Source organism: Poecilia reticulata, chromosome 5 (assembly GCF_904066995.2).
Source record: "Poecilia reticulata chromosome 5, P_reticulata-male-v2, whole genome shotgun sequence".
NCBI classification, from domain to species: Eukaryota; Metazoa; Chordata; class Actinopteri; order Cyprinodontiformes; family Poeciliidae; genus Poecilia; species Poecilia reticulata.
Genome location: NC_088834.1, coordinates 9,070,690 through 9,085,387, shown reverse-complemented (window position 1 = coordinate 9,085,387; position 14,698 = coordinate 9,070,690). Strand labels below are relative to the sequence as shown.

Here is a 14,698-nt window from a genome sequence, read left to right as displayed (position 1 = left end):
CAGCATAACACAGTGCCTGAAAGACGTTCACACCGTATGATTCTCGACAGCTGGTCTGCGTTGCAAAGATACAGAGCATGCCAATAGGCTGTTGAAACCCTTGTATTATTATTATTTTATTTTTTTCCTGTCTGAAGACAGATTTGGAACAGTACCACTTCGTCCACATGAAAGAAAATGTTTTACAGATTTCTTTTTTCTTTTCTTTTTTTTTAGTTTAAATGCTAGATGGTCGATTTGATAAATCTGTTTGGATCTCTTCAAGTTAAAATCTAGAGGGTATAAAATTTGACATTTGCTGAGTTGTATACTAAGTACCTTAATAGAAGCAGAAACAGAAGAATAAAGCTGTTCGGCACTGGAACTCAGAGTATTTATGTTTCTGTCCAACATAAACTAGTTTGTAAAAACCTTGTAATTATGTAAAGTTTATGCTATTTGTCAAACCTTGTATTATACATAGATTTTTGAGGTGAGACAGCGGGTGAGAGCTTGAAAACCCCTCTCCAGCACACTAAGTCTAATTGCTTTGTTTTACTGTGTTGGTGCATCAAGCCATGCTTTATTCTCAATTAGTCTGTGACATATTTACTTTTGTCTTATTTTTCTGTAAACAACCAATTTGTATTATTATTTGAGTATGTTGCACTTGACTCCCTACCAATGTTAAGCACATTTTATACATCCATTGTAATACGTCTAGCAGTAGAAGTTTGTGTGGACTATTTTTATCCATGGGTAAGCTGTTGCTGCATTTTCTGTGGGGTGCCTCTCAAATGTGTTAGTTGTGCATGCTGATTTATTCCTGGGCTGTGTATTCTAATTAACCAGGATACCCACACCAGCGCTGCAAGCAACCAGATCGTTCATTAAGCTCCCACATAATGTTCTCTGACTCTTCTTTTGTTTTGTATACAAACTTGTACTTTCACATATGCACACACACCACACATAGACACATTCAGTGGCCCTCCGGCTTCTGTCCTTATTGTACACAATGTTTTGTGAGCATGACTGAAACTATCAAATATCATCATATCATTAAGGATGAGAATTAAGACTCAAACAAAAATGTTGCTAATTTGAAGTGAGTCCTAATTGTGGTAATTATATATCTTTTTTATTTTTTCATTCACATTTTGGTCCATTAAGAAAAATTGTTTTGGGAGTGCATATATATATATATCTAGTAAGAACACTAAAATTATGGGGTAAAGTGCATTATTTTGTCATTTTTAGGGTGCACTTACTTGCACCCAGGTCATTGAATAGGTACAGAAGTTGGGTCATCAATGGCAGAAATACAGAGATGAAAAAGGTACCTTTTATACCATTTTTATATCAATCAGCACTGCCAGAAAATGTTATTCAGCACTTTGACACAATGCTAATATATATATATATATATATATATATATATATATATATATATATATATATATATATATATATATATATATATATATATATAAAACTCTGTGTAATCTCACTAATGCTGACTTTTGAAAATCATTGATAAATATCTCTATTAATATAGTGTTATGCCTTATGCATAGTGCATTCTACTACTAAAATGTTGCTAAATCAGCATGTTGGCAGTATTTTAAAGCTACTGTTCTTTGTCATTTTTGGCATGAGTGCTGTGTGTTCAGAATTGGCAGAATTTTCAGTTACACAATTACCACTGCATCGGAGGATAATGGCCTCCAAGAGGTAAAAACAACAACAACAACAAAACTATTGGGTTACATATATGTAAAGCACTGGTAAAGAATGGTGTGCAGACACTTTAGTTAGTTGTTAAAAAAAATCCATGTTGTAATCAATACTATTTTATGCAAGTTTCCTGTCTTGCATCAAAAGTTACAGATGAAAGTTTGGAAGTAACTTGCATCTGAACTTCCTTTATTTACTTCTTAGGATTTTAAGTGAGATTCTCAAAAATTGTGTAAAATAATTACTGAATACTATGCACCAAGTGTGATACATTCAATAGATTAGAGCAGGTATTTTGATGAGGCTTGTTAGTCAGATTAAAAGTACGGTTTGAACATAACAACCTATGCAGGTATTCAACATACTTTTTGTTAAGCTCACATTTCAGTATTCCAAACGTTTAAGTCAAGTCGAGTTTATTTATGTAAAACTTTTCAACAAAGCAGTTCAAAATGCTTCACGTCATAAAAATATAATACATCAACCAATTTTGAAACAGCAATAAATATTGTATTCTGCCTAATGCCATCATCAAAATCATCAAGCAAATATACATCACATATATTGATCAATGTCACGCTTATTATTGATCAAAGACAACTTGAAACAGGTGAGGTTTTAGCCTTGATTTAAAGGCCGATTTTATTGGTCTGATTCTAATCTGTCATATTTTGAATGTAGGTGGAAAACAGAAATAAAAAAAACCCCATCAGTCTGTGCGTAATAATGTAATTTGTTTTTGCTTACTGAATTACTAAACTAAATTAACAATTTAACAATATTCTGATTTACTGGTTTGGTACTCCAGGACTTTTGTTTCTGTCTTTTTTGTGTATTTTCTTATGCATTTATCAACACAACACTAACACTGAGCCTTGTTCCATTGGATATTTCTTCCTGTTAAAAACAATTCCTTCCCACTGTCACCACATACTTGCTCAGGAGAAGGGATTGCTTTTAAAGTGAATGACTCTTTACAAGTGGCCTGTTCATCACTGGCATTATTTTCTCTGCTGACCTTGACTGTATTGCTTTGCAATTTCACCATCACACCATTTGTCATAATGTTTATGAATTCTGTATTTAAGTAAGAATTAGACCTGCTAGTCTTGTAGCTTTTTGACTTGACTTTTGTTCTGAATTGGTGCAGTGAAGAATTCCCACATCTAAATACTTTCTGTTTTGCTTTTCTACAGATAACCACACAATGGCGTCCTTTTCAGCCATTAGTATTCGGATCCTGGATGTAAATGACAATCCTCCTGAACTGGCTACACCATATGAAGCTGCTATATGTGAAGATGCCAAGCCAGGCCAGGTATGATTGTTACTTTTTTTATTTTAATACAAAAAATATCTGCGAAATATATACTAATTGCCCAATTTCAAACAAAGCACGTAACTCCGAAAGACACATTCACATGTGGCACTGAACAGTTGTTCTCAAACGTTTACCCACTTTTGTTAAAATACCAGGTATTTGTGACATGATTTTTTTCATATTTTATATAATATAGATTATGTATATAAAGAAAAATACAATATATTTTTTTGCTTGTTTGCATACTAATAAATTAAGTTTTAACTATGTTACTATATGTTAATAATTTTACCTTTCAACAAAACATACTTTTTTTCTTCAATGACTTAAGATGGATTTCATTAGACTATAACATATTATCTTAACTTAAACTAAAAATCTGTAGATTTCAAAGTATTTGTCACATAAGCACAAGTAATATGCTGATCTTTTTAAGCCTAAGTTTAACATAACTGAAGGCTTATGAGGATTTCCATATTTTTAATTGGCACAGGAGCAGGAGTCAGTGTTGCATTTATTTTCTTTGTTAGAAATTCTATTCAAAATAAATAATTCACTTAAATTTGTAATTTTAAATAATTATTTTAATTTGTAGAAATTTTTTGCATTTGTAAGGCATTTTTGAAAACATTCGAAGTAAAAAATCGTGCACAGAACAAGAAAAATTATTCTGAGCATGAACCAGTTAACAAGCACTCTACATGACCTTCAAAGATTTCCAGGTATTTGCTTTTTTGAAAATATTCTTGTAAATAGTATTTAAATGAATATGAGATTATAAAGGATTACTTTGTGATGTGTAAACTTCTGTTTGATAAAAGAGTGTTCTTTAGGCTATAAAATTAAAATTCAATTCATTTGTTTATTTTCCACAACATAAACAAATAGAAAACCGCCGGAACATCTGAAAAGTCCAAAATTATTAATAAGTTTAGGGCAAAGCGTCGTTTTACTATGTACCAACCAAACAGTGATGATTGATTGGACATTCCTGTCTGGATAGCCAAGACAAAAGGTGCTGTTGCCTTCCAATAATATAGAGGTCCAGATCTTTCAGTTGATAACGATTAAAAAGATGGACAAAATAATTAGGGAGTTTTATTCACCTTACGCCACCAACAGGCCTTGGGCAGAGTTAGACCCAATTATCATGGGCAGAGTAAAGGAATAATTAAAACAGCGAGACTTTAAAGCAGGGCCCCCATGTTGGAAGCTGCATTTACATGTGTAATGAGGCTCAGGCCTCTCCTCTCATTGATCCATAGGCTCTTAACCACTTATAGCCCCCTTGTGCCTCTGCTATACTACCAGTCTGAGCCTCAGCTGAGCACTGCATGGTCTGATCTCTCCCACTCCCAGCTCCTTTCCCCATCTGCAAAAGCCCACATTAACCTTCAGCTCCTAATCACAACGAGATGATTAGTCTTCCCGCTAAAAAGAAAATTACATTTTCTTTTGCTCTCACTAGAGAGATAAAGGCAGGAACATATTTCATGTTGTTATTATGAACAAACAATATAAACATTAAACTATGGCATTAAAAAATTCATATGTATACTTTTGTTGATCCTTTTGTGCTGTTTTACCATGTACTATATGAATATGTAGGCAGGCAAATGTATGTATTTTTATAGTTTTTTTATAGTTTTTTTTATTTATATGTTACATGTACAGTGATGCCTCTGTTGCGTTCCGAAAATAACCCGCGACAAGCGAAATCCGCAAAGTAGTTACCTTTATTTTTTTACAACTATTACAGAGCATAATTAAATACTCTACATTCAAACCAAAGAACAAAACCTGTTTTCAGGTCAGCGGATGTGCATTTCAGGTCAGCATTAATGTCACCTGGAGTCGTGTCATTAAAGCTTCTCTTCCAAGCTGCTTTGCGAGATTCACAGCTGTATCTACGGCAGAGCCTCCGGCCACAGTTTTTTTCAGCAGGTATTCAACGTTTCCATCTCCTGAATGTCCAATCTGTATTACGTATATTTTAGCCAATCTGGACGCAGAACACAATGCACTGTGAAAAAAACTGCACAAAAAAAAAATCCACGAAGCAGCGAGACCGCGAAAGGTGAACCGCGTTATAGCGAGGGTTCACTGTATTTCCATGTATTAAAATGTCCAGTTGGCGACTGGAGTTGCGAGTTAGCTGTAGCTATGTACGCTTGGTGCACAAGTGACATACTTGTTGTGTTCTACATCTGTATGCTTTGTCTCTGTTAAATAAATTAATTAATTAATTTAAATTAAATGGTGAAAATGTTTAATCAATACATTTTATTTTTTCATTTTATTTTATTATCAGAATTTCATTTGTACATTCTGAGTAGCTGAGTTGTGGATGATCAAACAGTGATTACCACTTACCATTTGGTTGTGGATTGTTCAACTGTGAAACATGTAGGACAACCCTTAGCTATTTCAAGCAAAAAGGGTTGCAACAATTCCTCTCAAAAGAAGAAAAAGTCTTTTGGATCATTGTTATGGCAAATGACCTTTACCTTTATTCTATTTCAGAGAACTACATTATAATATAATTTGCTGTGTTTCTAGACTGCAGTATTTGCAGTATTTCTATACAAACCACCAGATTGTCATATGTACACACAGAGCTATTTTACAGAACATAAATACAGTACCCACTTGCAAGGATTTTGATTAGACTTTTACTTTACCTGTAATTTAGATGTCAAAATTCAAAGGTTGTATTGAACTAAAGGGTTGTTGTCTGAATTGCTGTAGTTCTTTGATGTCTACAGTTAGCAAAGATGCAATTGTTTGTTCAGTAACAAAAAAACTCTGCCAAAAGAATAGCCTTGGGGTATGTGCATCAACAGACAGATTTTGTTATTGCAAAATGAGATTCATTTTGTTCTAGTTCCCTTGTATGTTGTTGATCAATTTGGAAGCTTGGAAAAACCAGCAGCTTTCAGAAATGGCTAAAATTAAGTCAAATTTACTTTTACCTGGAATTAGCAGATGCTGATGTGCGTCCCTCCTTTGCCTAATGCATTTCCCTCTGGACTCACAGTCAGTTGCTGCATCTGAGTTATGGTTGCTTTATTCACTGTTAGTTTGTTTAAGATTAATTCAGCACACAGACCACCTGGAATTATCTAAATGGACTGATATTAATTGGCCAGCTTAAGATGCAAAACCTTCGATAAGAGGGGTGGACACTGTTTTTTTTTTTTGGTTTTTTCCATGGTTTGGCTGAAATCTAGTTTGAGCCGTGATTCATTGTACATGATTGATTGCCTGACTTTGTTCTTACTAATTATAGGTAAGCAGTAATTATTTTTCATAGACAGTCCAACTTGGCTGTCGGTATAACAATGGGGCCGATATCATCTATTTTATTTTTTATCCCTTGTTGCATCTCAATACCTGTCTCTGTAGAGACATACAGTATAATAAAGGCTTACAAGAACACCCACCACACTCACACATGCTTTGCTGTCACACTCTTGATATATCAGATCAAACCCTGGTTTACTAAGCTAAAAAGGGTTGTTCCATTGTGGCCTGCTTTGTGCTGTGTTATCTCCCAGTTTTGTTCACAAAGTGTCGGATTTCTGGCTCAGCTCTTGCTTTTAGTGGAACCACAGAGAAAATCAGATTTACCTAAACCTTTTAACTGCGGTTGTGTTTGATCCTATTTGAGGGTTGGCAACACAATCATTTTTGTGTTTAGAAGGAAAATACACAAGGGGGGAGAGAGAGGTTAGGTAGGAGCAAAATAATAACTAAATGACATGGGTTAAGCATGTTTTCATTGTGAACTCTGCTCAACCTGGGACCATTGAACATACAGCGTGTGTTTCTTAGGCCATGACAAAGATAGATCAGTATAAATATTTTTTCCTTACTTGTGATGGGAAATGAAGCAGACATCCAAAACAGACAGTGACACAATATGCAACGGGTTTTATTTTTGAATAAAAAATAAAAAAAAGCATTCCCTGCTCTTCATTTATTTAATTGTCAGCAACAATAGGGGTGTGGATTTGAATTTGCTGGCTTGCTATGGCACCATCTAAACCTTTGGAACTTTTGTTTTCTTAGTCTTCTAATTACTTTGTTTTTTTTAACAGCTGTTTTACATCTGTAGCCAGGGTCAGGCTCACATACATTTTAGCAGTAGCAAAACGAATGTCACTCATTCACTGGTACAGTCATTTGGTATGTAGTCCAACTCTACCAGAAAGTTAGAGGTAAAATGTGACAATCTAAATAATTAAAATTGTGTTTCATTTATCTCATAGCTTTGTAAACATGTTCAAAGTAAGCAGAATTAACAGTTTCCTTCGTGGCAAATTCTGATTTGACTTAAAATCTCTCCTGAGTTCTGTAGTTTTGTCTTTGTTAAATGTGAACTACAATTTCCATGGTCAACCCATTCCTGATCCTGTGGTATTTTCTTGACAAAATACAAAGGGACAGATATCATATAGTGCAATGTGAACAAAAAAGGGCTGTTTGGACAAAGCATGGCCTTGGGTAACAGAGGCCTGTCAACTTCACCTTGTTGTCTCAGCTGATGGATTGGGTCACTGTGACAGATCACCTCAGTTTAGCCACAGCACCGCCGACCTCCAACCCCCAGGAGACGTAGTTAAATGTTAAGGTTGAAACATACACACGCACACTGATGATGCTCATGTATGCAACACTCGCTCACCTCACATACATGGAGAAGAAATAGAAAAACAAACATGACACATTGGGTATATACACTAAAGTTACAACAAATCAGACAGCAAAAACACTGTCTCACTCCCAGACTTGCTAGACATTCTTCCATGTGTAGGAGACTGTATGAGTCATTTGTCCTACTCACCAAATGCCTCGTCCTTTTGTTGTTTGTTGTCTCTAAAATATTTAAGATGGTCAGATACAATAGCAGATTTCACGCCTAGATGAAAATGGGGAAGACATGCAGCAAACGTCATCAGGTCGGGAATCAAACCTGTGACAGCCTCATCAAGGACTAAGGCCTCCTTACAGCACCTTGGTGAAGCTTGTGTCATGACGTCAGACATAGGATACGAACACAGCATTGAACTTTATTGTTTCAAGTAAAGTCAAAGTAAAAATTTCCTTTTAGGTAAAATTTGTAACTTTTATTTCAATTCAACACAAAAATGTAAGTTGGCATCTCTAAGCCAAAAGAATTAAGTGAGATTAACGTAATAAGTCCATAATATGAACTCCAGCCCAAATGCACTTTCTGGAGTGTATACTTGGTTAATACCAAAGCATTTCTGTTTACCTATTGCCACTCTAAGTTACAAAAGCATATCACAGTAAAAGCTTCTTAACACAGCAGGACACTACTGAGCCACACCAAGAGTGTTCAAAAATGTTCTAAAGAAAAAATAATGCAAAGACAGCATTTGTCTGGTCACCATAACCTCTATTTTGTGTATTAGACCAGTCTCATTTTGGAAGGAAGCTGAATTCACAAAGACCCTGCTGCTGAAACAGCACAGTTAGCTTACTGCTACAAGTATCACACACTCCAGGACAACTTTGGGATAGTTCTTCATCACACATCCATTTTCACATCATAACTAAGGTGATCATTAATGCTTAGGTGATTACCATATTTTATTTTTGTTGTTTATTTAACTAATTGGGTAACTGTTACAAACTATTTTTGATATTTTAAGTCAGTCTATGTATGCATGCTTTAATCTGAGATTCTACATCGAAAGCTTTATAGTGCTTTGGCTTTCCTTCCAGGTTAGTGCCTGTGTGTCCCTGCCCTGGAAAGAGTTTGCCCTCCATGCTTTTTATTAAGAGACTAAAAGCATGAACACCCACATTGCTCCTTAAAAGCACAACATGTTCTCATTCCCATGACATCAGAAATGCTACTTTTAAAAGACATATAGCAGCTCTCATGTATGCAAAAGGTGTCATTTGGATTCTTTGCCATAATACATTAGACACAGTAATGTCTGATGCTAGGAGCAAGTGTTACTTTGAAAACAAGTTTAACAGTTCCCTTTGAAAACAACAAGAGTGATGATAAAACAAGCAGCAAGAGTCTACACCATTATATATTCTGATATGTATCTTTTATGAATAGACAGTTAAAAAGTAGCTCTTTCCTATTTTTCTTTCTAAATATGTGAAGGGAAATATTTATAACATTGTTTTTATAGAGAGACTGAAGGACTGGAAATTATTTCTGATGGCATATTAACTGCAAAAAGTAGAATTATTTTGTTTAGAGAATTGAGTTGAATTTCTCTAAGGTGAGTTAAGTTATCCACAATTCAGAAAATGGATGACAGGTGGACATCATAACTTGCAGATGCATCACTGTATCCTCACAGCTTCTTGAAGTATGTTTTTGCACTCAAAGGCAACATGGCTTGAATGATAACATTTTGGGACATGTGCCTCAGGTGTTGTATGATACCATTTAGTTGATGTTTTCATATTTCTAGTCTGTAAAAACAAAATTAGCTGGCAGTCATTGTGATGTCTTCCTTTCAGCAACCAAGCTCTTTCCGCCCACCAGTGTTGTGCAACACTTTTTATGCCGTGTTGCCAAACCCATGGCTTAAAAGTTCAGACATGCCTTTTTTCAGCAAATGTATAGCTCCCCTTTATGTACTGTAAAGCCAAAAATTATATTAACCCTTGACAGTTTTATATTTAAAATTGTTTTCATTCGATGAAGTCTGTTTTTAACTAGAAATGAAACAAGTGTCTGAGAAGAAAAAAGGAAAATGCAAAATTACAGAACATCTTATTTTCATCTCAAAAAATGACATGTACAAATTATTTATTCTCATGTCAAATGTATTATTTTATTGCCATTATAGCAATTAACACTATTTTGAAATTGCAGGTATTTAGATAATTTTTTATCATCTTTATGTAATTTTTGGTTGGAGGGCCTTACTGTTCCACTAGTATTTTGCTGATTGTGAAATTTTGTTAAAATGACTAATATTAAAAAGCATTTTTAATGATTCTGTAAGTTTGCATTTTAAAGTCGCTTTTTGACAGAGTTGAGAGCTCTCTATCGCTTTGTTTTTACTACCAGACCCCAATTATAACAAAAACCTTTTTATTCTTAAAGCCTACAACAATCTGATTCAGTACACTAATTATTTTAATCCCCTCTTCACTTGCACATTTAGAATAAAGTGTTTGCTAAATCATTTTCTACAATGGTGCTGCAGCACTGTGAATGCTTGTCATGGTACCCCTATGTGAGCTGAGACGATACAATATACAAGAAGCAATGTGTGCGAGATTTATGCAAGTCAGAACCAAATCGTAACTTCCCATGAAATGGGACAAACACCAAAAGAGAGAGATGCAATAGTTTGAGACTTTAGTACTCTTCAAATAAAAATAACTCAGCCATTCAGACTGACTGGAAGAAGTTACTTTTAACCACCTACAACCTTCTGTATGAGATGTTCAAAGATGTATACAGTATTTACATTGCAACTCGTTTTATGCTTTTATAAATCATATTGTCTGTATGAATAATGTCAAGAAAATGTTGATCTCTTATCCTCATTTAAAACAAGACTGGGACACATTTGAACTTTTGCAACAACCACATTTGTATTGTTATTGCTGCGAATCTCCTGTGTGCCCCAGAGCCATGAAAAAAAACAAGAAAAAACAAGAAAAAGAAAAAAAAACAACCAGTTTAATTATCCGAAGGGCACAATGATAAGAATTTTCACCCTTCAAAGTAATGGAAGAATTCAGCTTTCAGTGATGAGCCTCCCAGCACATTTTAGGTTGTTTCATGTTTGTTTATTTATTTATTCAGGTATTCATTACCTTTCTGGTTTGCTGATTTTGACTGTGAATAAGAAAGATGCCTCCTTCTCACAACCTTCACCTTTTAGACACATCCAGTGCAAATGGGCTCCACTTTTGGGAAAGTCTCCCCTTCTAGCTTTCTAAAGATGCAAGAGATTTAAGGGGGTCAAGAAAGGGTACAGCGAGATAGAAATCTAATTAGGTGATTTTTGCTAGAGGGAGCTTCAGTTGGCACTCGATAAACTCCCACACAGTCACTTTCCTTCGTGCTCGTTTTTCTCTGTCTCAGCGCTCAGTTTTCACTCACCCTGCGACGCTCCCTGAGAGTCCCCCGCTGAGGGCACGTAACAGAGAGCAGATCATGGTTCTCAATCGGTGTTCATATTTTTCTTAAAAAACGTAGATTTCCTCTTAGTTGCTAACTTTTTTGCTTACACGTTTTTTTTTTCTTTATCTTTGCTCATTATTCTTTTATTTTTACACTAAAAAAGACAATACATGCCAATGACAGGGCTTCAAAGACCGCTGTGAAAAAAAAATCAATTCTGGTTTTGCATTTTTCACAGCCCACTCAACTGTATTTTTCAGACATCTTTGTGGGTGAGTAGACATGTAGTATATTCTACTTTAGGCTTTTTTGTTTGTCTTATTGCATGAGTGCACATACACAAACATGTCTTGGATGAATATTCAAACACCTGATGTGTTAAAGATTAATTAATTTGACAAAACAAACCTGTTGTCCTTTTAAATAATTACTTTGTCATTTTCTGTTTCTCTTTTTTCCCCAAGATTTCCATGGCTTGTTTTGTTGGTCCTTCTTCTGTTGATCTGTTTTTTTGTTGTTGTTGTTTTTTTACAATCTGTTAACTGTGAAAGCTGTACAACTACCGACTATTGATGTCAATTAGCTAAGTGACAATTGTGGTATTGCAAACTTCTGATAAACTTTTTTTTCTTTAAGTTCTTGATTTTATAACCATCATTTGGACCGCATCATTTGTAGATAGACTACATTAAAAAAAGAGATAAAGGGAAAAAGCAGATAGCAATTACTCCACGGCCCTTGTTCAGAAAGTGGGATCAGTGAAGACCCTTATTAAGGTTTGGAGTAACTATGTGCATATCTTGGGTTTTCAGTTTCAGAAAGCCAGACAGCCATTATCCTCAGTCACCGTATTTTCACAGCTTACTCCGTGAACCAACCTTGCTTGGTAGCAGGATTGTTTAAGCAAATCCTGAGTTTGCCCTGTGGTTTTGCTGAGACCTGGCCTAAGGAAAGTGTCAGAAATGGCATTTCCTTTTCTGGGGGAGATGTTGGAGAGCAAATACTCTGCAGAAATCTCACTTAGAAGTGTGTGATCACACCATTATTAGATGTTTTATCATTCCCGGATTAATATATCTTAGAACATTACTGTTTTTTGGCACAGTCAGTATAACTCTGAAATTTCAGCCGGCACATCATCGCTCATATAACTTAACAAGGACATTCTTTGAGTTGCAATTTATTTTAAAGCCAGCGGGATTCTGTCAGGAATGTTACTGTAACACCTAACCTGTTAATGTATAGCAGAGGTCACCTCTGAGAGGTGCCTAATTTAATTTCCCCCTTAGCAAAGTGGTGTGTATCTTCACCTCTCAGGTGAGACACTGGGGTTCAATTCCGCTTGAGAAAAGGTATTATTTTTTCTCTTTTACGCTATTGGTATCAATGAATTTGAGAATCTTAATCGAGGCATTTTCTCTGAATATTTGTACCTAGGGTTTTTTTTTTCTTTGCATAACTTTTCAATAATCATTCGTAGTGACTATGGTACATTTTCTCTTCCCTCTCCAGGGAAACTTCTAAATGATAAAAAATATAATTTTTTTATTCATCTTGCCTTTGCATTCATGTCTCTCCCAATTTTGTTTTCTGCTGTTCACCCAATCAAGGACTGTCAGCTGGAGAAGAATCAAAATCATCTAGGTTTTCTCTGGTTAAAGGGCAGGAATCTGGGACAAAAACAGCACCTGCTGAAGTAACATTCCACACATGCACAACTCATTTTGTGGAGAGACTCATTTTACATAGCGATTGGATTTATTTATCTTGTTTTTGGTCCAACAAAGTATGGCATAATTAGCAGTGACGGTGAATGGAAACATAAAGGTTATCGCCCAAAAGTTTGAAGTATTTGTAAATGAATGGTGGTATTTGATTAAGTAAGGAATGACTTACAGTGTCTCAGTAACGATGGTTAAGGTGAACGTAGATGGATGTCAACACTAAACCTCAGCTGTGTGTCTCTTATATTTCTTTGAAATGGTTTGCAAACCCTGTACACTATATTTTGTGGTGCATACATTTTGTGAACCCAATAAAAGAAATGAATAGAAACATGGTTGCAAGATGTGTGAAGTCAATGAAATAAGAAAACAGATAATGAAAACAGATAATGTCAAATAAGACGGGGAAACCTTGGTGGCTACTGCCAGCAAGATGAATGTTGTAAAATACAACATCAATAAACAAAAAAACAGTAAGCCTTATGCGGTTTATGCAAATATGCAGTTTACTGATAATTCCTGCCAACGCCTTGTGTTTGACCTGCACTCAGATCAGAAAAACACGAGAAAAATCTCCTTTAATCAAGAGCAATTTGATGTGTGATTTTCCAACATGTTCCAGTGGCTTTAAAATAACAAATAAGAAAGTTATTCCTCCTTTTTCATGTTAGCATTATGAGTATGGTTGATAAATGAGTAATTATAAAATCACAACAGCAGTAGAAAGGAAATAAAGTTAAAACCTGTCTATTTTGACACCCATTGCAACATTTAGAATGAGCATTGCCGTATTGAATAATGTTGGAGGTGCTTTGAGGATGTTAAAGTTAAAGTAACAAAATTAGTAAAATGGTGAATTTTGTGGGGCATTTTCTGGTGGTAAACAAGATACTATCTCCTTCATGTTCATAAAACAGAATATCCGTTTACAGGTGGAAAATATTAAATGTGTTTTTATTTTTCTGTTATATTGAAACTCTACAATGCAAATGGAAGCTATCACACTCTCTAAATTACAGTCAGTTGGAATAGCGCCCAGATTTGAAATGTTCTGATTAGCAGGGATAGACTGGCAATCTGTCCATTCTGGAAACATCCAGAATGGTTGTCCAGTCCATCATCAAAAAGTTACATGGAGTGACTCTTAACAGCTAACAGCAGGGGACACAGCTTTTTTAATTGTATCTGAGGATGCAGGTGTGTATGCATTTCTTGGATGCATCACATGCTTCTTCGCAGTGCACCATTAAGACGCCGTATCATTTACCATGAAGTCATGCCGCAGAATTTGTAATTACAAACTAAGCCACATTATCCCAAATAGCCTCCTTGAGCCATGGGTATGACTAAGCCTGTTGTGTGTCTGTGATGCAGCGTTAGAGCTCAGAAGCCATTTATTGTAAAGGTACAACTGTGTCCCGGAAGTGTGACTGTAATCAGCTCAGACCCAGTAATACCTAGGCTACATTCGTTCTCATAATTTAGTGGTGTGCAAACCACAAACGCGGCTTTCACATAAACATAAACGGGGTCGTAAACATACCACTAAAGGACATCTCAGGCTTCAGAATTGCCATAGTTAGGAATTAGATTGTTTTGGAGTCAGTTCACATATAGAGAAGGAATGAAGGATTTAGGTCTGAAAAAATACCTACTTTTGCTGTGGCACGTCAGAACTATAATTAAAGGAGAATGCACTGAAGTTCAATTGAAGAAAATTCAATGGGTTAGATGACCAGAATGATGCTCATAAATATTACAATAGAAAAAAGTTAAATGTGTTGTCAGAACTTAGTAGTA

General features: G+C 35.3%; 1 protein-coding gene across 2 annotated transcripts in view; it reads left to right on the top strand.

Annotated features, from left to right (window-relative positions):
• cdh22 (cadherin 22) overlaps positions 1–14,698 on the top strand; it is a 165,815-nt gene that overhangs the window by 136,227 nt on the left and 14,890 nt on the right. For both annotated transcript variants that reach the window (XM_008409225.3, XM_008409223.3), the window contains one exon: positions 2,913–3,034. In XM_008409225.3, the coding sequence (XP_008407447.2) occupies positions 2,913–3,034 (122 nt within the window). The remainder of the gene's footprint in view (positions 1–2,912; positions 3,035–14,698) is intronic.